This window comes from Amblyomma americanum, chromosome 6 (genome assembly GCF_052857255.1).
Source record: "Amblyomma americanum isolate KBUSLIRL-KWMA chromosome 6, ASM5285725v1, whole genome shotgun sequence".
Lineage (NCBI taxonomy): Eukaryota > Metazoa > Arthropoda > Arachnida > Ixodida > Ixodidae > Amblyomma > Amblyomma americanum.
The window spans coordinates 25,971,722-25,998,292 of NC_135502.1; the positions used below are offsets into that span (position 1 = coordinate 25,971,722).

Here is a 26,571-nt window from a genome sequence, read left to right on the forward strand (position 1 = left end):
GAGTCGTATAATTGCTTTTGCAGCCAAGTTGTAATTATTTTTCTTAAATTACAGATTACACATATATAACTAATATGGCACGACATTTTACTCCAGACATTGTATGGAAATGACCAAGAAAGTTATGAGACGCAAGTCGGTCTATGACATTTTCCACATAGTCGATAGAATTTTTTGTAATTACCTTATTACAAGGCGGAATGATGATACACCTTGTTTGATTTGTATTTAATTATAATTTTTGCTGTTAGCTGTTGCATTCTCCTTTCCAACCATATTTTGGCATTATTCTGGTGTAGTTCATGCAGAAGAGACATGGAGATGTAGTTCAGTTCCTTTCATTGTGCACAGTAACATCACTACGAACTGTGGTTCCCCATTTTAGATGCTGTGGTGTTTTTCGCAAATAGACATAATCATAAACATTGGCGATTTCGAGGCCTTTAGGAAGCGCGACATTTCTCCTGTGTGGCAGCGTTCTGGATTACTTCTTTTGATGTGAATCTAGGTAAAATGTTGCTTGTTTTAAAATTTCGTAAATAAACTCGCGCTTTTCTTCCCGATAGTGGCAAGACTGTGAAATCCAGTCATTCGTTTTTTTAAGGCATAAATAACTAAACGAGAGACAATCAATAAATCGCTCTGTGGCGTCTGAAAACGGCCGGCGGGAGAGAGGACTTGTAGACGATCGAAGCACGCTTTGGAGGGAAAAATAAATGATATCGAGGATGAAGAACCATTTTCAACGGGCGAATGACTGTACTTGTAGCGCAGTTTTCTGCAGTTAGCACTACAGGAAAGCAAGACTCCGTGGCTGTCATGCTGTTGCCGCTGAAAAAAAGGCAGAAAAAGTTTTCCACTTACGTTCGCTTAAGTTTGAATGAAGAAAGCTGCGCCATTTTGCGCTTCTTGGCGCTCTCCAATTTTACTACCTATCTTCAACTTTAGATATGATTGAAAATTTTAAAACGTGTGCACAGGTAGAAACCGAGAGCATTGAGGTCACCTTCACACATTGTTTTTTCGAGCAATCAGCAGCACTTTCAGCTTCCTGTTTGCAAGCAGTGGATTGAAGGCATGTAGTGGATGCAAGGCCACTGTGAAGCAATTATTTTTGCAAGATTATACGTAGTTGTTTTCATCCGCCTGTCTGACTGACTGATTGCAGTGACAACGACTGCTTTGAGAAATGTCCATTCGAAGCATGTACGGAATTAAATCGGAATCATTATATCGTCCATCGCTCTCCATGTATAACGAAGCAACATATCACCACACACGCATGCCATAATAAAGCCGGCTATTGCAAGCACAATCACGCCGAAATCCTTTCGCGCTTGCAATGTGCCCGTATAGTCGTGTGCGCTCAAGCGACATTTGTTAACACATAGCGCCTCATGTTTATATAAGCGCTTCTGGAGTAGACTAATCGACGCTATAACAATATAGGGTCGTAGTTTGATGAGATTTCAGTTGTCATAGTCGTGCAGGCATTGCAGGACCACAAGAAAGCTTCCTGTTCTTGTGCTTTCTTTGTAGTGCTGGAAACAGAAAAACGGACGCAGTGACACTTGGCGGTTCTCCTCTCTCATTAGCTTGCAAACACCAGTGTAACAACGCTCCTACGGTGCATATCTGCAGAAAAAGTTTTGGCAACACCGTTTGAATGGGCAGGCGGAAGAATCGCAGCGGAGGAAACGACACATTTCCGCACGAACTGATCCTTCTTGGACTAGTCCGCTGCGCAGCTGCGGTGTGCAGTCGGGTTACTTGAAAATTTCAGGAGTACGGCACCGTATTCTTAGTTCGAAAAATCGCGATCAGCCAAAGCACTAGGGTCTAGTGCACAATGACAAAGCCAGCGAGCAAATGATCGAGCAAATTTTCATTCAAAAATGCAGAGACAACTGACTCATATATAGTAGTGCAAATTTAATGAAGCAAGTTTTGTGGCGATGCCTTTACAGTTAAATGTAGAAAGTTTTTGCTCCATAATTTTTATATTTTGAGAGTAAGCGATATACAAAGGTTATTTAGATTCATTTTACCGTGTGTGCACTAAGCTTTACGATTTCAGTCACCTGCTGAGGTAGAAATAAGGGTCCTTAAATGTAAGCAGTGAATAAATCTATCGTTATCATTGCATCAACCAAGGAAGCGTGATTAAAAAGCCAACGAGGATGGTGGCATGACGGTGACCACGCTCCCGGTTACATTTTTGCCGACGCCAGCAGATGTAAAACAAGTGGCAGCGGGAGTAAACAAAACTTAATTGCATAAGCATTCACACAATTTTCTTTATACAAGAAATAAAAATCAATTACTTGTTGCTAACAGAGCGCACATGCATTCAAAGATGTAAATTTTATGGCAACGTAAGGAGGGTATGAGTTGCTTCCAAGAAAATAAGATGCGCATGCTAATTCTTCATATGGAAGTGTACAGATGAATTACGCAAAAGCACCATACATCCTGTAATACAGTATTAGCATACAGTGCAATAGCACAGGAAAAAAAATTAAAAATATATTTTAACAACAGCACTTGGATGACTGCGGCGCATTGGTGGCGGCACACTCGATGCACTGGAGTTTGCAGGAACGAGGACTTTGTCTCTCAGTGTGGATGTCTAGTGCTTTTGATATAGTAAGTAACACTGTTAACTGATGTAATTTATGATGACCATAGTTCGATGTGCTAAACGGGATCTACCAGCCTGGTGTGCAACGAACTTCATCAGTTTTTTATATTTTATGTTTGTTCTAGAATTTTTTCCAGAAGTACTTTGTACAGCTTTGTTTCTTTGATGATCTATAGGAAAGTCGTTTCAGCTGATGCTGGATTTATAATAATAGATGATGTTTTAGGCTCGGCACAGCTGCTTACACATCTAGGCGTGATGAAAGTTGAAACAGGTAGGGGAAATGGTCTAGCTTTATTTGATTACTTCTTTGTTTATTTGTTTATTTTCTACAAGCAAGTGCAATATCACTACTGCTCCCAAAGATCCGTGATGTACTAAGCAAACGTTACTCACTGAGCTATGCTGTCGACACCTGCAAAGTAGATATCTTAATTTTGTTACTGAAACCTGGTTATGCACAAAAATGTGCCGTCGCTAACCTTTAATTATAGCGCATCATTTTATGATCCATCGTTGTATCTATGCTATCGTCCCCCAACTTATACCGTCGTCTTTGTAAGCGAACTGCACAAAGAAATCAAATTTCTCTCATGAAGTTATTCAACCAACCCCACAATTTTGCGTTGAGATTTCAAAATATCACCTATTTATATAGACTTCTGTGCTAGCAATGGAATATTTAGAGTTTGTCCACTTTTTCTTCCTCAGCACTCGCAAACCGGCCTACATAAATAAAGCTGTCTGCTGCTATTCTGCAGGCAAAGGTAGGGGTATGGGGGCTCATTACGACATAGATGCATTTGAAAGAAGGTAAGTCACCAAAAGCAGAAAAGCGCAGCTGAATGTGCTTTTCTATTTACCTGTGGTGTCCATGAACAGAAAATTAGCAGTGAAATCATTTTTACCTCAAGTACATTTTATTAGAAAGGAGGTGAAAAAACTACATGCCGACATAATAATTTGAACCCACCAACTCCATATACTGCCTTCTCCAGTGCAGGGTAGCCAACCGGAAACCTTTCTGGTCAACATCTCTGCTTTTTCCCACTTTCTCTGTACCTGTATCTGTACCAATCGAGCTATGGCGGTGGCTTTGCACGCTGTATGTTCCAGTGTATCGAGTTGCGTGTAACCTAACCTTGGGAGTGCTCACCAGCGCCACCCGCGACAATAGCAGCGGACGTAGAACGTCCTGTAATACCGCGAGTGCTCCGTGGAACACGATTGAATGAAGAGGTCGGCAACATGATCAGTAGCAACTCATTTCGATGACGTTTCCGTTTATAACATGGTTGCCGGGCCACCGCGAGGCTCAGTGGTTATGGTGCTCGGCTACTGACACTAAAGACGCGGATTTCTATCTTGGCCGCGGTGGTCGCAGATTGGTGGAGGTGAAATGCTAGAGGCCCGTGTACTGTGCGATGTCAGTGCACTTTATTGAAGAACCACAGGTGGTCGAAATTTCTGTACGGCGTCCCTCATCGGCCGAGTCGCTTTGGGACGTTAATCCTCACAAAACCTAAATAAACGTAGTTGCCACGGCCGAGACTGAACTAGCTTGCGTGCGAATGGAGCGCAGGGGGCGACATAGGAAGCGCTTGAGCACGACGAGAGACGCACGCTTGATTCACGGCGTTGTTTTGCATCATGGAAAGCTCTTTTTTGTATTTCCTTCCTGGCACAGTCCAGTGGCCGCATGCACGAAGCAAATTAGACAGTTCAGTTCCCAGTCTAGCCTTATTCGCAATTTAGGCCATGATGCTACTAGTGGTCCAGGCGCTCCTCTGGATTTCAGGACACTAAAGGCGCAACACTTGCAAACCTGGCCGGTAGACACATTAACCACGCTGTGAGAAAAGCATGGACACAGCTGGAAAGACACTTTCGCTCGGCGTTCGTGTTTTTGTCTCGAATTTCGGAAGTAATATCCAGCCGCAAAGTGAGGCAGTTATGTGTCTTTCCTTTCCTGAAATCCAGTGCAGGGTCTAGACTGATTTATTTTTTTTCTTTTGAGATCAGTCATAGAGCTTTAATACCGGTACTAGAAGTGATGGGTTCAGTCGACCCAACCAGACGGCCCTCAGTCAGTGCTGATAGCAACCTCTCGGGCTTGTGCTGGAGTTCTTCGGGCGGTGGGTCTGCGGGCTGTCCCAAAAGATGCTTTCCATCGTGGCTCTCTGGCCACATTTTGAGCAATCAGTTTTGAATCTGTCTGGGTTGATGTGGTGCATTCTGACCGAGTTTGTGAGAGCGTTGGTTTGGAGTTGCCTCTAACTTCTTGAGCTTTGTTGACGCATCTGTCGAGCTAACTCTGTTGAGACATTTACTTCGCAATTTCCTTTCCTTAAAGCCCACTAATTTTAAATCCGACGTAGCAGCCTCCATGTTTGGCCCTTTGACTAAGCTATTACAGCTTTCGCTGTAAAAGACTCCCCTTCGTATAATAAACACCCGCTAAACATAAAATGGTGCCTTTATAGATCCGCCAATTTTTCCTCCGAAGCATGCCGAGATGCATACAAAACCTCTGCCAGCCAGTGTCAGCATTGAAAAACGCCAAGGAACATTTTATACACGCAATTTTGCCGTCAGCGCTAACTGACGAGAAAAAATACTGGTGTGTTGTTAACCTCAAGGAAGACGACGCAGTAACCAATTTTTTACTGTGCTGATAACATTTGCTCATGTGGTTTTAGTAATTTTTGTTCTCGAAAATTTCCTGAACCCACAGCTGTTTCACAAACAAGCTATATTCCATACGTTAAATTACCCCAGTGTCGACAAAAAAATAGCCAAATCGCTGAGCCTTCCTCCACGCCTGGCTCTGATTTCATTGCTGCTAAGTTTTAGAGTAGCACTTGCTCTTATATACCCATCACCTATCAAACATTTTTCAGCAAACATTTTATACGTGTTCATTTCCTACTGATTAGAAGGCCAGTAAGGTGATGCCAATCCATTAAACTGGCAACAAGCATTCTCCAAGCATAATATTCAAGATAGAAAAGAACATTTTGTTTTCAAGTCTTGCTAACTATCTGTAATCATGCTTATATTTTTAACCAGCAAAACATGAACTTTGTAAATCATATTATGCGAGAAGCAATTAGTAACTTTTACGCGTAAACAAAATATCACTCTTGATCGTTGTTCATTAGAGTAAGACGTTTCACAGGTTATTTTCAAATCTTGCGATAAAATCTGCCACAAACTATATCGCACAAATTAGGGCTTATTACCATTGATCCTGAGTTCTTTATTGGTTAAAATGTTTCCTCCGCAGGCTTCCACAGCACGTGCCAGGGTAGAATTTTAACTTTGACCTTATTCTCATGCGTTCCGTCGTACGTCAATATTTCGCGCTGGATCCTCTTCTTTTTTTCTCTAGATTAACGATTTATCGTCTTACGTCTTGCATCCCATATACTTATTTGCAGGTGATTTTGCTGTGTTTCAGGAAATAAAAAAAATCACGACATTACTCTTCAATCGGATCGTATTTTTATATATCCATAATGCAATATGCCTAACGGAACTTAATGTTAAAAATACAAATTCAATTGTGTCCAGACCATCTAACTATCGTCAAGTCAACTGCCTCAACAGAGACTCTAGCCTGTTTGTCTTCAAATATCTTTTATGCCGTACATACTACTGCTAACCTAGAAATTTATGGAAGACCAACTAGCCTAGCAGCAAGTGTTGCTAACCTGAGTTAGTCCGTTCATATTCATAACATCATTAGCAGCGCTTACCGCACGTTGAAATACACTCGGTTTAACTTTGCTGCAGCGCACTGTTCTTCTAACAGTTGTTATATATAAAACATTTCTTCCGTCCAAACCCGAATAGAGCGCATATGTGTGGGATCCAATTAAGACTACCTTAGTTACTCAATAGAAATGGTGCAGAATATATCCGTTTTTTATGCTTCCCGATTTTGTAATTAATAATATTCAGTTCATTTCAAGCAATTTAATTATCCCAGAACATCCAGCATGTCTCTAATTAGTCCAGTCTTAGTCTGCCAATTCTCCCTTCTTTTTCTTCAATTCTTCCGGCTTTCTCTTTTTTGTGATATATATCACCATTCACACTTGCACGGTGAGCTGACCTATGGTCTCAGTCACCTTTCTTCCTGCATTGGCCACTTGTACAAGGTCGGTATTCCATTCTGCAGAACTAGTGCTTTTTTCAGTCATTTCTACTACGTACATCAACAGAAGTGAATAGCCCTTCTGCACTGACACAGCTATCCAAGTGCCCCACCTATTCTTGAACGCGTGAACAAATATTGCGTAATGAAGTACCCATGCTAGCTACTTAATTATTTTTTGCTTCTTTGTGTTCCTGCGTTTTGTTTTGTCTATGCAACCACTTCCCTCTCTAATGCCATTCAGCCCTCACAATATTTTAGATAAATAAGTAAATAAATAAATTGGCGCTGTTAAGACAGAACACGGCTATCAAGAGGTACCTTCCCAGTTGTTAAGATATCATATTTTGTTGTCAGCATTGTTTCAAGCCATAAGCATGTAGGGCATCATTTGGATCTAACGCGGCTGAGTCGTACTATATTCGTTATCCTCGAAAGTCGAGTAAGTCCAATCAAAAGAAATAAGCAACGTCAAGGTTGTCCGCACTTTTTTACATTTTTTTTGTGTTGGTGATTGAAGACCGCTTTTGAGTTTTAGTCGGCTCGGAACACGAGCACATGAGCACGCCATACCTCAACGTTCAGCTGGGTTATACCCACAGAACAGCACTGTCCTTGGCGCCTAAGGAATGGATGCCGGCCTATTGCCTTCGGCTGAATGAGCATCCGCGCGCGCAGTGATGGCAGCGCACACAAAAGCGGTAACTAAATTTACTGCCTTCATACGATGCTCCAAAAGGGAAGTCAAGGTCAGTGTCACTGCACTGGCTGTTTTCTAAGCTCCTTCTTTTTTGTAGATTCTTCGCTATCATAAACCCATGCTTTAGTCGGTGTCAGGGAAGTTACAAATAGGCTGAAGTGTTACAGAGACACTTAGACGAACGGCGGCGAAAAAACGCTTGGCGGAATTCCGGAACTTCAAGACGGAAGGCAGCTATTTTGTTACAGGCTGCTTTTAAGCGGAGCTACGGGCTTTTACTACCATTTGCGGGCTCGCTCCTGTGTCGACTTTCCGAAGAATCCACGCGTTACTTGCGATGGTGTGAAGCATGTGATTTTGTTGTCTTACGCGTCGTTGCACTGTCCTCTTAAACCATGGCCTGCCCGCGTCAAGCGAGCTGCGAGGCGAGAATGATTCATGTCTGATTACGCGTGGAAGAGCGGAAGCAAGAGTTGTCTTGTGTTTTTGTGAGCAGGGCTCGGAGTGAGTCAGTGCGTGAGTGGGAGACAATAATTGTATCCGAGGAAATAAAAAAATCAGCGGTAATCGCCCCTTTTCCGCGTACTCGCGCGCGCTGCTCGTCTGCGCTGAGAGTCATTAGACTGCCCTTGGGAGAACACTGTTTAGTGAGTCGCTTCCATGGGCGAGGATACCCTGGTTCTGTGTGCAGCAATACTAGTGTGCATTCGTCTGTCATTTCAACAAACCATCCTCTCGAGGAAAATTGCAGTGGCCTTGAAACTTTCTATATCTGTGGCAAATGCACCGTTACCAGAAGGGAGTATGCCATTTCGGTGCCATGTTACCGTGGGTTTATTGTACTTAAAATAGAAAATTGCTAGGATAAAGTAAAAGGAGCCGGAAATCGCTGTGGTTTTTAATTCCCGAAAATGTGAGTCTTCTCTCTTCCCCAGGTAACCTCGAAAGTTGAACCTGTTGTGCTTGTTAAAACATAAACAGGACCGCGTACAGTTTCTCTCCATTCTGTTCATTATATTTTTTTTAGATTAAGACAAAACATGCACAGGACGAACGACTGATTTAATGTAATGGCGAGTCTTGACAGAAAGAATTACTTAGAGGGAAGTGTTCTATATAGAGCGATCGCACTGAAAGTCGGAAAAACGTTGCTACCACGTAAAATGTCGCCGTCCATAGCCTCTAAAGATAAAAAAAAATGAAGTTTGTTTTAACGAGAGCTATTTTATACAGTCGGAAATATTATTGGACGGAGTTAGGAGCTGTGTACTTTATCGCTTTGTTTTACTTTGCAGGGAGAAGATATTTCTCAATACCGATGTAAGGCTAGTCACAAACGCTGGATGTACTTCTCAGTGAAGATATGATGCATGCTTCGATTTGACAGCTATATATATATATATATATATATATATATATATATATATATATATATATATATATATATATATATATATATATATATATATATATATATATATATATATATATATATATATATATATATATATATATATATATATATATATATATATATATATATATATATATATATATATATATATATGCCTCTAGCAACCAAATACGTTTATCTTTCTATTCTTTCTATCTATTATCTTTCTATTTCACCCACACACATACACATTATGAATTGGGTTTTGTTCGGGCTTCAGGCTGCGTTTTTGCAGTCGCTCCTTTTCCGCCCTCTGTCTGTTATTGCACAATTCTGAATCAGAATATGCAAGCGAGAGCAGAGATGCTACTCTTGCTGCGACGGAGAAAAATAATGCAAATGAACAGGAGAAAATTAAAGCGATTGCAAAGAGACATTCTGTGTTTTAAGCGTGGACTTGTGGGGCTGCTGATCCGGCTTAACCCTGCGGCACAATAAACCGAGTGAAAACGGAAAGCGTGCCGCTCCGTTAGCGCACAGCGCTCTTCTGTAGTGTGCACGAGCGAAGAAAACTCTGACTACCAAGCTGACACGATTCTCCCGTTACGCGCTTTTCGCGGAGCAACTGCGTGGCCGCTTTGTTTACCGGCAGCGAAGCTACAAGGACAGCGAAACATGGGAGCGGATACGCCACGTTGTCAGGTCTTAAGTGGGTAGCAAGGGGGCCTTAGAACCGTCTCAGGAGAGCGCCTCTCTTAGGACTAACGTGACGCCAACTTCTAGCGTCTCGACGCTTTCTCTTCGCAGTTACGCTGTAGGACTTGTGAGACAGCTTTTACAGGCACGTTCCTAAAGCTCAGCTGACGTGCCAGCCAGGGAAAGTTTGAGCGGCTTGTGACACTGGCGTTTGAGAGTGACTTAAGGCCTTAGGCGGCGCAAGGCATGGTTTTTGCGCTGGCCGTGGGATGCTCAAAACCACATATGCAAGTGGAGAACTGAGCTGGGCTGCCATCTTATATTTTATAGCATGATGCTTTATAAGCATCAGCTGTGATTATACATTTTAACTAGCATTTATTGCCAAAATGTAATTTTGAATTGTTCTTTAAAGTTCTCGGTATAAATTTGTTATAGAAAAGAATAACAAGCTTCAGCGCCCAATAATCTCTTAATATCTGCTACATCAGGCTGACGCAAGTAAATAAGACTGCATGTGGCTCTTTTTAGGGAGGTGTAATCTTTTTTTTCTATTTCTCACGGCAGTTTGCACCACTTCGTTGAAAAACACGTAAATCTGCTCATCAAATATTACGCTGCCAACATCTGTTATTTTCTGCTTTCGTACTGCACATGCATTTCCTAAAGGTGGGATGCTCGCAGAAGTTATTTGATCTTATCTGAAAAGTTACCCTGATGTCACGTCTTAATCAGGTCGTATGTGAGTAAAAACTAAAGAGGGAAAAGAGCAGTTCACCACGGACACGTGTATTTTATTTACGCCGGTCGTACTTCTTTGCACTCGAAGTAAATTAAGTGATCGACCAATAATTCATTCATGTCAAACAACGAATCCGCCCTTTCTGTGCGCTGTAATTTTATAGAGCCCTCAGAGGGCATAAGTAAATACGTACTAATTTTGCAGTGACTCGCTTACTTGGCGCACCTTTGGTGCATGTATAACAACTAATTTAGTATGGTCATTCGAACAGATAGGGCAAAGAAAACGACTCAGTGGCAGAAAAGGCTATAGCGAAAACTTAAGTATAAACCCCTTTTTTTTTCCGACATTCAAGAGATGTCACCAAAAGCGGATCCTCTTTTAAGTGCCTTTTGAAGCTCACAGTGACGGGATTTGAAAATGTAGGCTTCTTTCTCCCAAACCGTGCACATTATGAAACCGAACACAAGAACGAGAGATAATTTGTAACCATTTGAAAAAAAAAAAAACGATGGGCAGCCATCCAGCAGTGGGTATCGAACCCACCACCATTCAAAGCCGCGATGCGAAGATAGTCTTTCAGTAGTGTATGAGAGCAATCTTGATCTATGACAACTTGCATAATGCTATCCGCAGATAATCCGCAGATAACTGGTATTAGCTGAGAATGGCCTAGGAGCCGTTTAAAAGCTTTTCACACACTCAAGAGCTAAAACTCGCATCGCACGCCTGTAAGTCATTTCACTGAAAAAAAATAGTAAAAACCACTACGGTGGTTGTCTATGAACTGAGAGAGGATTCGTTACGATAACCATTACGGAAGTCACTATAGAATGACGCTGATTGTTGAATTTGAGTAAACATTATCCATCGACGCTCTCGGCGTCTTCGTTGTGGTGCCTGGTATTGATACTGCCGGCCAATGCAAACCGAAGTAGGAAGCGTATTTGGAAGTCCTTAAGTGTACTCCAGTAGTGATTGCGCGACCGATGACACTGCCATAGCATGCTGTTGGTGCTAAGCCTGCTGTTTAACAAAATACGTTGTAGGGCTAACGGGCGGTGCATTTTTTTCTAGAAAAGTAATTGAGCACTACTCTTTCTTAAGACGAGCACAGAGAGAGAGAGAGAGAGAGAGAGATAACAACACGGTCTCTGTCCTGTGATGTCTGTTTGTGTGCTTGTCTGAAAAAAAAAACAGCGCTGCAAAGAAAATACGTTTGTTGTGTGTGGTGCCACGCTGAAGCCCTGCTTCATGTGTTGTTGGAACAGCTAGTTTGCTGCTCGTTAAACAACCACGTTGAAATTACTCGTTTTAATCATCAACATCTCATCAACGCTCGGTAAAAAAAAAAGAAGAAAAAGCTCCAGCTTGTAACCGTCGCCTTCTACTTCTCTTTTTTGTATCGCAGAGTAGGCGTGTGCCGTCTGGCCCATGTTTAAGCAATTCAATTTCACTTTATTACTTTTAGTACAGGCAATTAATCTCGGCTAAGCACCCCGAGACGGCTTTTACGCCTCCTTGGAATAGCAGCCACCCAGTCGCTAGATGTGAAAACTGCCCATCGTCTATATTTGCGCACATACACGGAAATATAAACTCACAAGAACTGCTCTACTCATTCGCATTACGGGCAATTCTGCCAACAAAAAAAAAAAAACTCTTTTAAGGCTTTCTAGCGTTGTTTCGATTCAGAACCGGCTACTGGAGTGTTGACCGCTTTGCCGACAAAAAAAAATACAGAAAAGGCCCTTTTCCGCTAGACTGCCCTCAGGGGGCGCCCACGACTGGCCCACGCATGCCTGTGTTTTCCCAAGGCCGTAGCAGTACCCAAAGAGGACTGCTTGGCTCATTGCACAGCCAGGCGGGCGAGCGACCTCACTGAGAGTCACTTGGCTCCGTCAGCGCTTTATGAGTGGTCCTCCCGAAAAAAACTTCATCTCCTCGGGCGGCCAGCGAAGCAAAGATAAAAGGATATCAACCCTCTTTTCCACTTGCATCCTCGGTTTCAGAAGCGCCCGAAACTCTTGTTAGGCTGAGAAAACAAAGCGCGCATCTTCGCAGTGGCTCTTTAGCAGTAGAAGCTATAATCTGGGCTTTACATTTCGTTTGCTTTTCTTGTTCGCTCAATGCGAGCGCTCTTTTGGTTCTCCGCTTCCTTTGTCCAGGGGGCGAGTACACGCTCAACGGGTCACTGAGCCTAGGAAAGAGACGCCGCCGTTGTTTCCCGTCCTTTCTTCCTTCGAACGCTCCAACAGCGGTCAAGTGCGCTTCCCTCTTAGGCTGATTGCCGGATATCAGCACGTTCAGGGTTGTCCCGGTTTCGTTGGTCGATGTGTAGCGTTTAGCGGACTTTGGGTATGGCCTCCTGCAAAGTACTGATAACGGACCTTGACCTGCTTCGGTTGTCGAAAGCGGACCGCAGTCGAACTAGCGTCGTCATGTGCAATGATGCAGTAAATGCAAATAAAAGTTTTAGAGCGCAGCTATTAGAAACCCGTTCCTACGTTCCGTCTTGTAGTCGGCGTCGGAGTATTCGTTGGCGTGGTCAGTGTTGCTGGATTTCAATGTATAAGAGCGAAACGCCACCTGCCACCGGTGGCAGGTGACGTGTGAAGAGCTTCGCTCAAATTTCGCATTACCGACTATCGTAATCGTCGGTCAATTTTTCTTCGGATTAACGCTTCCCAATGAGCAGAAAGATATCTCTGTCGAGGAGCCACACGAAATCTGGTGCCCGCTTTATTTCTATATAAATTGATTTGTGGTGAGACGACGAAGACTTTGAGCAATGATAGCACTACTATAATACGCTCTAGACACGAAAAGGCTGTAGCCGACGTAGTTCTGACACGCTTTTCGGAGGTGAATAAGGGTGTAGAACATGCTCTCGTAAGTCCTCCCTCCCGAAATCACAGTACGGACAATGGCTGAATTCAAGCTTTGCGATGAGATGCTTGACGTTTCCTGAAGACGTTCATCTAGACGTTATTTTCAGCACTTATAGCACTTATTAGGGTGTTATCCAAGGCCGCACACGCCTCTAAGAGCACTTCGAGAGGTCCTGAAATCACCATTTTAACACACATCATCCCTTTTGGCTGGTGGATATCCTTAAGTGGCGTGTCCCCATAGTGTCGCGTGATAGGTGTCACGAATGAACAGTTGCCTTTGCTTTAAGACTATTAGTAGTATCTGCAGGACATCCCCTTGTCATCCTGTCTGCTGCTTTTAAGTTGAGCGGAAAGCCAAACCTCTCAGCCTAAATGTCTTTCTCGCGATCAAGTGCTTAGCGCTAGCGTCAACACATACTGTCGGCTCAGCTCTTTAGCCTTTCACCTTTCCACGTTGGCTTTGACGCAGTTCAAACTTTTGTAACAAAAAGTTTGCTTCTCACGGGTCGGTACCTTAAATGCGAACTTTAATACTCAGCTCACAAAGGAAGTCAATTTAAGAAGTACAGTTTCGGAAGCAGTGCGTGGCAAGGTGAAAGCGCAGTCTATTTTGTGAACAAGAATAAGTTTTGTACTCCTCCAATCATGAAACTAGAATACAGCTTTAGTGATAAGAAATCAATGATTTTTTCTTAACCACACGTTTGGAAGCTGTTTGATAACTACAGTTGCAGGACTCCTAATATTTTCACTCCACTAGGCCCCAGAGGCAGAGAAAATACGCCATAAAATATTACTCAACGTGTCAGAGGAAATATAAAGGAGTTGAACCTGCAACCTAACATAGCGAGTATTAATATGAAGCAGAAAATATTTGTAAAATAGAATAAAGCGGACCGGTAATAGCCAAAAATATACGCGAGTCAATATGTTCAAAACCCGGATATGCGGAGAATAGGCTGATAAATATGGGAAAGTTATCTTCTGAATCGCAAATATATAGCAGCGATCCACATATGCTGCGAAGTGTTTTAACGATACAAAGCGATAAGGAGGAATTTTTAGTGGCAAGCAGAAGAAATAAAAAGCACCCCGATAGTGTAGTTACTTCTGGAAGCAATATATTATTACAATTATTTAGTGCTACATTTAAATAATTGTATATCTACTTCCTGCGCTGTATACGCTTTCGCTCTTCTAAAACACTTTCAATCTGTTCTGGTGAAAGGTACCACGTTAGGCCTTCGTTTTCCTTCTATAATAATTTAGATTTAACTTTGCTTTCCTCGATGAAACATATTTCTCAGTTCAATTATTAGGAGTATTCGCTCATCGACCAAGCTTCTCCAAGCTGCATTGAACCTATAAATAGTTTGGTACACTTCCCAAAGTGCCACCTTTAAAACGCAGGGACATTAGCCGACAATTTTATTAATCGTGCATATGCTGCGCTTCCGATTATGCCCATCAGTACTGATTCGTGCCTGATTACTGTATGTTCCTGACTGCGTCTAGATATTACCAAGCAAACCCAGATGAAAATGTTTCCATTACCTGCTGGATTATGGAGCTGAAAAGTGCCATTTCAGCCGGATTATAGAACTGGAAATCATGCCCAGATGGAATATTTCTTTCTTCCGGCTGTAAAATTTCTTTTGCCAGCTAGCTCCAGCTGAAAAACTTCCATTTTCAGCCAGAATTGGAAATGAAAGTGGAATTTCCATCCACTCTAGCTGGAAATTCAACAGAAAAAGTGCTTTTACACTGGAAATAGTGCCTCCAGTTTCATGTGGGGAATGTATATCTTTACTAATGCTAGAACTTGGTGAAACTCCTTAAAAGGCAACCCCCACGTTTGAGTTACTTTAGTTTAGCACTCTCCTCGTGCGCGCCTCACAACGTGTGATACACAAAGCTTAACCCGTTTTGTGGTTTGACAGGTCATAACGCTCCACTTAGGAAGGCCTCACGTACATTCAAATTTACCTTTTTTGTTATTATTCTAGATAACGGCTGCTAAGCCTAACTTACTCGGCACTTAGTTACTAGCGTCCCTGTTTTTGCATGCCTTTTTTGTAAGTGATATGAATATTTATCTTAACCTTGAACCACAATTGCGATCTTGATAAGGAATAGTGATTTTGACGGCAATGAACACCGCCCGAGTGGCTTTATTCTTAGGTGTCCCAGCCAGAGTCGAGCACTCTACCTAATTAACTCTGACCAGGGTCTGTTTTTCCTCGCCTAGTTCGTCCCGGCTAATTAAAACGTCTGGACACCGATAATTCCAAACGACTACATTAAGGTTCAGTACTGGAAGTCATGGAATTTTACCGAACCGCAGTCTGCGGCAGGAACGTAGGTTTTGTGTTTGCAGGGGAAGCACCGCTACCTTGATTTATAGAGAGGGAAAGCGTTTTAAGTATATCAGGTCTTTACTCGATTACGCCACGTCTACAGGTTCAGCCATATGCTCCATTCAGTAGAATGCTTTGGGACCTGAGTGTCTCTGAGCTTGCGCCTGGTGTGAACTGCGCGTTGGCTTTTGTTATTATGCGTTATAGCACCAATAGAAGGTTTCATAAAAAGGAGCCTAAAATCAACTTGTTCCCCAAAGAGTTTCGAATGTCATAGTAGAACTCAAGGCGTACTTAGCACCATTAGTTTGAGTTTAAAGTTAACGCAATTTTTTTTTGCACTTCTCTCCCCAAATTCGCTTCACTTCGAAGAACATGGCGGTGCCAGTCGGCTGTCCCTCTCACAAATTCGCCATCGTTCATTATCAATGCATTGCGCTTACAAGGACCTAATAACACATAGTGCTCCCAGTTTCTCACGCTTAGTCTATGGCGCGATATCTAAGCAGCAAGACAGTGTAGTATTTAGAGACTGGATCTCGATGTCAAGCGATGCGAAGAATTAACCCGAAATATTGTTTAACACTATCGTCATGCTTGTGGCCTTGAGTGTTTTGTTTTTAATGACTTTTTTTTATTCCTTCACGCGTTGATTGACTACGATCTTCGCTCAAACGGACAGGTCAGATCGGTCGCTTTACTAGCAAGCATCCCTCTAGAAGACATTCAGTTACGTAAACAAATTAACTGCACAAGAAATTACGGGCAGCACCTGGCTGATAAAATTTCTTCTCAGGCTTGACTGAACCGAGTACATCCCGGTAGATGCCGTGGTTATCCGAAGTTTGGTCTTTGATTGAAATTGAGATATTTGTTTGTCATCTTGGCATTCTGATGGGTATTTTAAACAAGGTTTTCTTTCTGTGCACCCACGCTTCCCCACTTGAATGCATAGCGAGTTTGCAATATAAAAAAGGCGACCAGCGAACACACTGAAATCCGCGAGAATGCGAACAAGTTTACAAAATAAAATCACGTAGACTACTCTTGGCAATGCATTATTTTTGTATACATATCTATATTCAAGTGCATTATATTTTGAATTTTCTGTTGGATAATTTGGGAAGTTGTGAGGTTTTTATGCCACAGAAACTACTATATATTCTACAGGCATTGCATTGCGTTCTCGCACTGGTCCAGGCTTTGTTCAAGTTGACGTTCAAAACCCACTTTCGGCCCAGATAGAATAACAGGCCTGAGGAATTGTTAAAAGAGGGCTAAATCACTTGGATTGGTAACATAAGACGGAAACTAGCGAACGAATACTATCGCCACAAAATTCCGTCAATGGGAAGATGAATGACGCAAAACTGATATGCTAGATAACGATGAAAAGCGGTTCATTATCAGCTAACGGGAAAAAAGTTCCTGTACATAAAAACAGATGACTACGCTAGTAAACGTGTGTCAGTTCTTTTTTATCTAAACGAAATAAAAGCCAAATCTTTGCACATGCAAAAGCACTTTAAGCCGTGGTAAAAACAGCGCAGCGACGACAGACACAGAGAAGACAGAAGAAGACGGACAAGCGCTGACTAACAACTAAAGTTTATTGGAAAAAACACAGGTATTAATACACTCCTATACCACGGCTTAAAGATGCACCAACTAGCTCAGTTGTCGGTTCTTCTGCAAAAGCACTGTATGCCGAGATTTCTGCTGTTGCTTCGTGATTATAGTAATGAATAGGCAGTCATTTTCCGTAGAACTACAGTCATTTGCGTAACTGACGATTCTCTCTAGGTTCCGCTTGTTGCCAATTACGTGTCGTCACTGTAGATGGTCAAAACTTAATGTGCTGCGCCGGACAGAAAGGAGAAACTTTCTGGTCGTGATGCAAGTGTGTTCGCACCTCCTAAACCGACTAAACTATAACTTACCAAGGCAATGAAGCAGCTGTTGCCTGCTGTTCAGCGCTTGGAGTCGCCTCTTGAAGTTTCGCGTTTTGTTTTCGTGCTGCCAACACATTGTTTATGCAGAGCCAACTCTTTCAGCAACAAGTTATCCCTAAGCGTAAGAAAAGCGCAACAGTTCTCTCTCTTTATCTCATCGTTTTATAGTTGAAGACATCGCGAACAGCAGTTCGCCACTGCGGAAAGTTTGGCATCCTGAACACCGTAACTAAAAGTCGTAGCGCAACAAAAACGTTTGTGGGCCTAAAATTTCAGCCCACGTCTGTTTGCGTTAGGCTTTTAAGTTATCAAAGTATACGAACGTAAAAAAAAATTCTCTTATTCTTACTCAAGTATTTTTCTCGCGGCCTCTTTCTCGACAAGCAAAAATTCGAAACTTAAATTTAGCTGTTGAAGTTTAGCCCGAAAGAAAAATGGTTGCAACGCCACCTCTAAACTTTCTTCCGTTCCCTCCTCTTTCTCTTTTTTTTTTCTTGACACTGGCAGGCGGCGGCTGCGCGGGCCGCCCGCGTCCCTGTGTGCCGGGTTGCCCCGCCGGGGCGCGCTGCGATCCCCTGACGGGCCAGTGCTCGTGCCTGCGCGGCACGGTGCCAGTGTTTGTCGGGCCCGCAGCCGCCGCGCCTGCGCTCCCTCGGCCCGAGCATCCCTCGTCGTCGTCCTCCTCTTCGCCGTCCGGTGGCGCCAGCGGCGGCATCAGTGGTGCTAGTTCTGGTAGCAGTTCTGGCGGCGCGGGAACGCTGTTGGCGCGCTGCGAGCCCATTCATCCCACGATGGACGGCACTGGCCACACCGCCGACAACCACACGGCCGCTGCCGGAGACATCCTCATCAAGTATTACCCGGGTGAGTGGACCGTGTCACGGCGTTTATTACGAAAACCAGCTCGGCGCAAACTTCGTTATTGCGAAACTCAGTGCGCCAGCATGTGTGAGCTATACTTTATCGCAGTGACGTTGCTTGCCCTCTTAATCTTGATATTATCGGATTACATGCTCTTTGCAAGATATTCTAGCTGCGCCGTTAGCAAAAACTTTTTCGCGGGTTGATATCTACGTTTTTACTTGGTTTGTAACACGCATTACCGAAGAGAGGCACAGTTTTTGTGGTTTGTTACGATGGCGCCTGCCGCCGACAGTGGACACATTTTGAGCAATAGAGAGTAAGGGCCTCCGCGTAGTCTCTTTGGCTACGTGTCGCAATGTTCTGTGCTGCTCGCCATAAGAGAGGTATGATTTAAATAACGAGATGAACTTTAGACTTTGCCTCCGTTGGCTTTGTCGCGGTCTAGAATATTTTTTTTTATTTCTTTACCTCTGCATTCATAGCAGTAATTCACTTCTACCTCTACTCTTTATCGATTTAAACAGTGGTCGAGGCGAAAATATTTACCGCCATCGGAGAGTTTATTTTCTTTATTTTTGTGGTATTTTTGGAGTGTGTTTAGTTTCATGTTTTTGTCACACTTTCTCAATCAAAAATTTACGAAGGAAATTAAAGGCAAACGACATTATAGAAATGCACTTAGTCTAAATGCGATTTATGATATGCGCTTCCCTTCTTTTCAAGTCATTGTATTGTTTTTTTGTTTAGTTCATGTTTTCCTTATTTAGTTCGGGAGTCACAGATTCATATCATAGACCATTAAGGCACACATTTCTCCCCATGTTTTTTTATAATTTTTCTTTCATATTTTGCTACATTTCTTTGGTTGTATTTTTAAGACAAAATAGTCCTGGACAACTGTTTCAAAAAACTCTCCTACATATTCCTGGCCAAAAACAAACCCATTATTAAGGTTAGATTTTACTGCAAGGTGCTGGAACCACTCGCTTTGAACATAGGTTTTTTTTAAACATACTAGACAGTGCCTTCGCAACTACGAGCCGAGCAATGGTTGCTTTAGTATTGCTTCAGATTGCGTGTTGAACAAAATGCTTAACTCTACATTTTCATTTTTATTTTTAATTTCAGCTGTTTTCCTCGAGGTCTTATTTCCTCTTATTGCTTTACTAGAACACTTCGCCAACATAACCACAAAAAAGACATGAGCAAAAAGCAAAGCGGAAGTCGCTCTGTAAAGTGCTGTGTCATTTACTCACATACAGACAGAAGAATAGTTGAATGTCTGGCAAGGCAACCTCAAGAACCATATTGATATCAGATATACTTGAACGAAGAAAAGGAAAACTTTTTTCTGAGTTGACTTAGTTGTTAGTGTAGCGCTTGTTTGGTCATCTTCGCTCCTTTCTGTCAATTGCATCCATTTCGTTTTTTCAAGCAATATGGAATTGCTGCCTCTCCGTCTCACCATGATCATTGACTGTGTTACTACGAGCGCTCGATATTTAAACGTTACGAATAGCATTTGCGCAGTTGCGTGAAATTAGGGATGTTTACGCTTTTCAGGTGCCTGCCTTCTTGTATAATTTTAGAGAAAATTCTCGAGGTGTAATGTCTGAAAATATCGCGCAGTCATAGCCTAGAAGCATGCCAGGCCGACAACAGGGCAGACCTCTCCTGTTCCTTTAAAGTCCTTCTCCTCTCTCCTCCCGCAGTCATGGCTGGAAACGCTGCCGGCAGGAATTTTGCGGCCATGGAAATCACGCCTAAGTTCTTCCATCCCGAAGTAGTCTAAAAAGAAAATTGGGTTCAGTTAATAGCTATTATATTTAGTCAGAAATCAGACGCCCAACGTTCAGCAAAGGCTTTTTCCCATGTTTTTTTTTTTGCGAGATGTTAAAAATATGTGTGTTTTGTGTCTGATAACTTGCGGTTCCCGCTAAACTTCATATCTTGTTTATAAACCCTCCTTGTATGTATCGATATTTATAAATTCGCATTTTATTTTATTCGTACCTGTGCGGCTGTTTTTGAGCTGGGACTTTTTCCGCTCCCAACTTACCGAGGAACTCGGCTGTTAGCTGAGCGGAAATAATCGAAAACATCGCAACCCTCATCCAATCTGCTTCAGTAATGATACGACGTCGTCGGCGAAATGTCAGAAGAATCTCTTTTTATTGTTTTTGCAATATGCTCCGCATGCAGCAGTGAAAGCTCATCTTGAAAAGAACGCAATAAAGGTATAAGTGTCTCGCCTAATCAGGTTCTTGTGCTATTTTTGAATATTTTAGAATAACGCAACACACGACATTTTTTTTCATTCGTTGCTTACCAAAAAATACATGCGGCTGATTTCCGCCCTACAGCTATATAAAGATGGGGTAATGCGCATGCCTCACTTGCTCTCTTAACGAGAACGCTCACCTCCCCTTGTACAGGTTCGGCAGAAATATTGTGGAGCACGCTTTGCCGTTTGAGCGTTTCTCAGGCGTTCCACAAAAAGGATATCAAAATGTTCTGCGTTTATAGGTGAGCGCACTAACGCCACTGGCTAGCCTATGTATGCAGTGCCTCCTTAATTTCACGTCAGGCGAATTTATTCGCCGAAGCATCCGCCGTATTACGAAGGCCGCGACTGTACATTAATACTCCCCTTCCGGAAAATATGTTGGAGCGCTTTTGCTTTTGACTGGGAGAGCAACACGAGAACTAATAAAAATATGTTGATTGATCCATGCAAAGTAGAAGCCTTGTGTCTAAAATAAACGTCAGCGGTGGTTAAGAGACTCGAAAAAACCCCAAAAAAGCACTGATTACTAAATCAGCCAACGTTGCTTTCCTTGCGATTCAAACGCTTTTATTTATTCATGCAGGCGGGAAAAGATTTCAGCTCTGATGGTACACAGAAATTAACTTTTGCTTCACCTTCATATTTTTTCAAAGAAATATGTAAAAATTTTCAGTGTAAAACTCCTTGTAAAAGTATTCGAGTTTCTTGGCTCTTAATGCCCGAGAAATGATCGCATCTCCAGAAACTGATATTGCGTTGCTGTGTCTGTCCAGACTTGGTAGAACTCGACGCCAAAAATAACCCCAGCTGGCGTAACAGGTTCTGGAACTTGCTAAAAGGCACGTGACATCACTTCTATGAGCAAATTTCCACGGAACTTAGTGTACGACAAATCTCGCCGCAAGATTCACAGCTAAAATAACGGTGGATGTCACTCACTTCATTTCTTTCGCCGCGATAGGAAAAGATACATACGGAGTTTCTTCGTTTAAAATAAGCCTCAACAGGCCGCTTTTAATCTTTATTATTAAGAAAACACAGCTGAGAGTTTCCGAATTCAGTATAGATTGTGAACGCTTTTTTCTGTGAATGAGTTTTTCTGGAGCTGAGCTCTCGGCTGTTTCTGTCTTCCTCTCCCAGAGTCGCGATTGCGCTTAAGACAATTTTGTTAAAAGCTTTCTGCGCGCTTCCGGACCTGTCACCCGAGTGAGCAGCTGTGGCGTTCTGCTACCTAGCACGAGATTACGGGTTCGATTTCCCTTCGCGGCTAGCCTATTTTGGCAGAAAGGAAATTTGCGCGGGCGTTAAGAATTGCCAGATGGCTAAAACCGACCCGAAACCCAGCACTTCGTCGCCCCGCGCAAAGCCAGACTATAATTTAGCGTACAATAAAAAACGCCAAAAGTGCTTTCCTTGTCATCGCTTAGGAGGACATTACAGATAGATTAATCACTTACCAAATGAGAGTTTATTCATAATTGAACATCAGCAGTCATAAAAAGTGGGCACCCTAAAGTTGGAGGAAGGGTGTGTTAATATGCAGAGCAAGTATCTATTCGGTATCCCCACTGGTCATAGTCCTCCATTGAAAGTGTTAGAAAACCAATCATAAAGCTGTCAAGCGTAATCTGCTAATAACTCCGCTGCAATTTGCTGCAAATTTTCTGCTGATATTCGAAGGGTTTAATTGATAATACCTGCGGGTGAAATAATTGAACGGGTCCCGCTTTGCTTGTGATATCCCCCTGATTAGTTATGCAGGCGGATCAATTGCAACGCGTAACGGAGGATCTAACCACACAGATAGCAATGGGAGGCTTCAAAATTCATATGAAGAAAACTAAAGTGATCAGCACTCAGCTGTGATGCAAACATCAGTTTACGATAATTATTGAGATAGTGGAAGCTCTAAAGGAATACATCTATCTGGGCCAAGTATGGCAGCAAATAGTGAAGATTAAGAATAGGTTTGAGTGCATCAGACACGGGTTTCCCGGCGGTGAACAACACCTTGCGGTACACTCAGATGGAGCGTATGCCACAGTTGTATTCGAGAGATAATAACGCTAGCCCAACTTATATCCATAGCAACCATCGTCTCTGTTCGTGTAAGTTTTTTTTTTTCAACGCCGCAACTAATGTGTTTGAAAGAGTACAAGGTCTGAGAACCACAGCTTAATTAGCTCTGACTGGAGTTTGTTTCCTCTCTCCCCGTCCGCCTCCACTAATTATGAAACCTGGACGCGGAGAATTCTGGGCGACTGTGCTTTCATTCAGTTCTGGTGACCGCAGATGCAGGGCTGAACTTCAGGGCACCGCAGGAACGTAGGTCCCGTATTTACCGGACACGCACCATTAACTCAGCCTATAGTAATGCGAAAGGCTCAGTATTCTGCCGCATTAATTAATTATCTGCCTCTTGCCATTTCACTAATTCAACTTCTTACTTGATCGCGTCGTGTCTAGTAACCTCCGTCTAGTAAACTCAGTATCTCACCCCGTGTGGGTCGATGTTACTGTGAAATTCGTGCTGAGATGTGTGTGTTGTGCCTCGCAACAACAATATCACCTTCTTTCGCTAAATAAAAATCTTCATTTCAGGCATGGTGTTTTTTTTTTCTCTCATTGCACTTATTTTTTTCTTTTGCATGCGAAATGCATCCGTCTAACATGCTAACGCTAGGCAGTACGAAAAGTATGTAGTAGTAAGTACGGGTCAAAACTACGAAAGCAACGAAAGGGCTTGAAATTAGGTTAAAGAAAGCACGCACGGTTATTGTAAAAAAATGTGATACGGGTTGCCTTGAGAGAGCTTGAAGGAGAGAGAGAGAGAAAGAGAGTAGTGAGAGCGTGTTGAAAAACAAATTCGTGGTAAGAATATCCTGGCGAAAATTGCCAGGAGGAAATTGACTTGGAGGTGACACGTGATGCGGAAAGCGGATAAGCGATGGTCTGGTATGGTAGCAAAATCGATTTCAGCGCAAGGAAGCCCTAGCCGGGGCGGCATAGAGACATGTCTGGAGATGACGTCAGAGGAAGTTTGCTGGCTTTCGGTGGGCACCGCGGCTGGCGCGAGAGAGGGCTACACTGCAGAAGAGGGCCCCGCAGTGTACTTAGCCTGCCTGTTAAAAATTGCAATTAATTAGCAATGATTACTGCGTGTTTTTGATATCATACATCTGTATTCTAGCGTCATCTACGATCTTTTTAGGAGGGAATGCGGATCTTAAAATAATTTTTTTGTTGGTTCGCTAGCACTAAGACACCCACTCTCTGATTTCGCTACGATCTGTGAATGTAATATGAAGAGTGACCAATTCCGAATATACGGGGAATAACCTATCACCGTATTGCGTCATACCCTTAATTAACGGGGACATTAAGTGATCCCTCGATTTACATAAAAACAAGCCTCGAACCGGAACCGAAACCGAAATGAAAACCGGAGTTGCACCTACTCCGCATTTGACCTAGCCAAGCTAAATCCGGCATTATTATTTTGCTTACGGCACGATCTTTATTATAATTAGCACGAAAGTGAAAGAGACCAAATATGTTAATAGAGTGCGAATAGCTGAAAAAGAATATGAATTATAAGCAGTTCTATGGTTTCAATTGCGCTCTTCGTTACAGGCTGTTAGCCAAAAAATGTTTATACGTTATATGATATATTTACAGAACTGCGTCGCTCAAGGTCCACTTTGTGTGGTGATGCTGTTTTTGCATTTGCTTAAGTGAAAATACATTTCCAAAAGAGTCTATCAATGGAACGTACTGGTAAGACTGGTAGTTTAGGAACGCAAATAATTAAGATTTAGGCATAATGAAAACCTCAGTAAAAATAGCATAACGCACAGCTCTACACCCTTGAAGTAATTTGATACCAAGCTCGTTTCGAGTGCTCTCGGCAAACCAGAGCAAAAAATTCGTAAGGCAGAGTCTGTATTTGTAAAATTACAAACGGAATTAAAGCGGCTTCAAACTTGTGTGCACTTGTGGAATCGCAGGAAATCTAGTCGCGATAAAACGTCTATAGCTTTGGGGGCGCTGTTCTGATGCCATCTTAGAAAGTGCCAAACAAAAGGGCGCAAGTTAAGCTTCCAAATGGAAGGAACATATCGGCTCCTAAAAAGCGGTTTCAAAATTACGATTGCATGACGTGAAACGTCTTTTCGTAGCTGGCGCCTCGTTTTTCTGTTTCGCGGCTCTAAAGATATTCACTTTTATTTTCACTTGGGGATCATTTTGAACATGCATATTTTTCGAAGACGTAGTTTCAAGTATACTTAGTACAAAAAAACTGACTTTTTTTAACGATTCTCGAAATATCAAGACCCACATGCTCTCTTGAGCACAGGTATCCAATGTCAATTGAAACAATGAAAAATGATCACGTGATTAAGTTTGACTTTATCCCTTCGTGTAGGAACCACACAATGCCGCGAACTGTAGCCTGCTGCATGATCCAGAGCGTGCTGGCTGAACTTGAAGATGAAATACATCTGTCAGAGTTCGGAGCATTAACTTTTTACGTAGAGCGTTTATTTTTTTGGTAATCCTAACGAAAGTTTTCACCGGCTTTATTTTGTGTATCCTGTTCGTTTTGGTCATTAAAACGTGTCGCGTAATTCATGGACTCGTAGTCTTCTCTAGCGAATTAATTTATAACGAGCGGAATGAAAAGTTCGATTTGATCAACGTGTCATTGAGCTCTGGAAGATATTATACGTTTGCCGCTTTTTTTTTTAACTCCGCCTCTCTCAGCTTTGAGCCTGCCATGGCCGCAGCAAGGAAAATATAAATCGAATGCATAAGTTTTTGTATTTCGTAATTTTCATGCACTTATCACACATGTGGCTTAGGAACTGCTTGGGTCGTTATAAATTACAAAATTTATGACCAATAGTAGCAAAAAGTGTTCTTCTGGCCAGTGCAGGTGATCAGAAACTAATCGAGGCCATGTCTCAAAAAGTAAAATGAGCTGACTGATCCAGGAAGCGTCGGGGATTGGGTACCGAGTTTCGTCACTTATCTTTGATAGTGGCCTAAATGACTCGTTCACTATGACAGCGTTTCACAAGTCCTTAATATTTTACAAGACATCGTGTCCTGCACGGGCAAGCGTTTGGGATCAGTGAATTCAGCGAATGAGTCGATGGACGAGTAGCTGAGTGACGAATAAAGTGAAGTTGTTTTGCTGTTCAGTGGGTTGCCTGACGTTCCGGTGAGTTAATAAGCGCCTCTGATAGCCACGTAAAAAGCTTTATTCGGAGTGTAGTTTTCTTTTGAATATGAAAGAAAAGGAGGAACAACTTTATTGCTACGCAGTAGTAATCGCCGAAGATGTCCTTGGCTAGGGTCAGAAAAGCCAGCTGGTCCGTCAGCCCAGCCGAGACCAGCCAAGCCAGTTATAATTCAACTAAAATATGGGGGTTTTTTTAGTGCGTCTCTGTGTAGCATGTAGTAGTGAAAAAATTAGTGCGAAGTTTTAAAGATAGGACAAAAGTTCACAACTTATAGTCCATCAGCGTCAATGGGAAGAATAAAAACCCTAGAAACAGCTGTACCCAAGCTTTAATATACATTTTCAAAAAAAAGCACACTTCCCTGGGGAAGCAGGTAGCTTGTCTAATTTTTCTTATTGCGAAATATTTATTTATATCCCATTATGAATGTGCAAGTGACCCAGCGAGTTATCGAATGCAGAAAGCCATTTAAAAGAAAATAAAATTTTAAGTCCGTATAGTTGGAATCTGTTACTTTTTAAAGCGCCTATTTCAATGTTTGAGCATTCGTTAGGCAACATCACGCAGCGTGCCTGTGATGTTCAATACTAACCATGGGCAGGAAAACACGGTATATCTAAATGCGGGAAAGCAATTATTC

General features: G+C 42.4%; 1 protein-coding gene across 5 annotated transcripts in view; it reads left to right on the forward strand.

The window, feature by feature from the left end:
- The window catches only part of LOC144136459 (thrombospondin type-1 domain-containing protein 7A-like), a 493,908-nt gene that overhangs the window by 360,076 nt on the left and 107,261 nt on the right, over positions 1-26,571 (forward strand). For all 5 annotated transcript variants that reach the window (XM_077668802.1, XM_077668803.1, XM_077668801.1 and 2 more), the window contains one exon: positions 18,042-18,398. In XM_077668802.1, the coding sequence (XP_077524928.1) occupies positions 18,042-18,398 (357 nt within the window). The remainder of the gene's footprint in view (positions 1-18,041; positions 18,399-26,571) is intronic.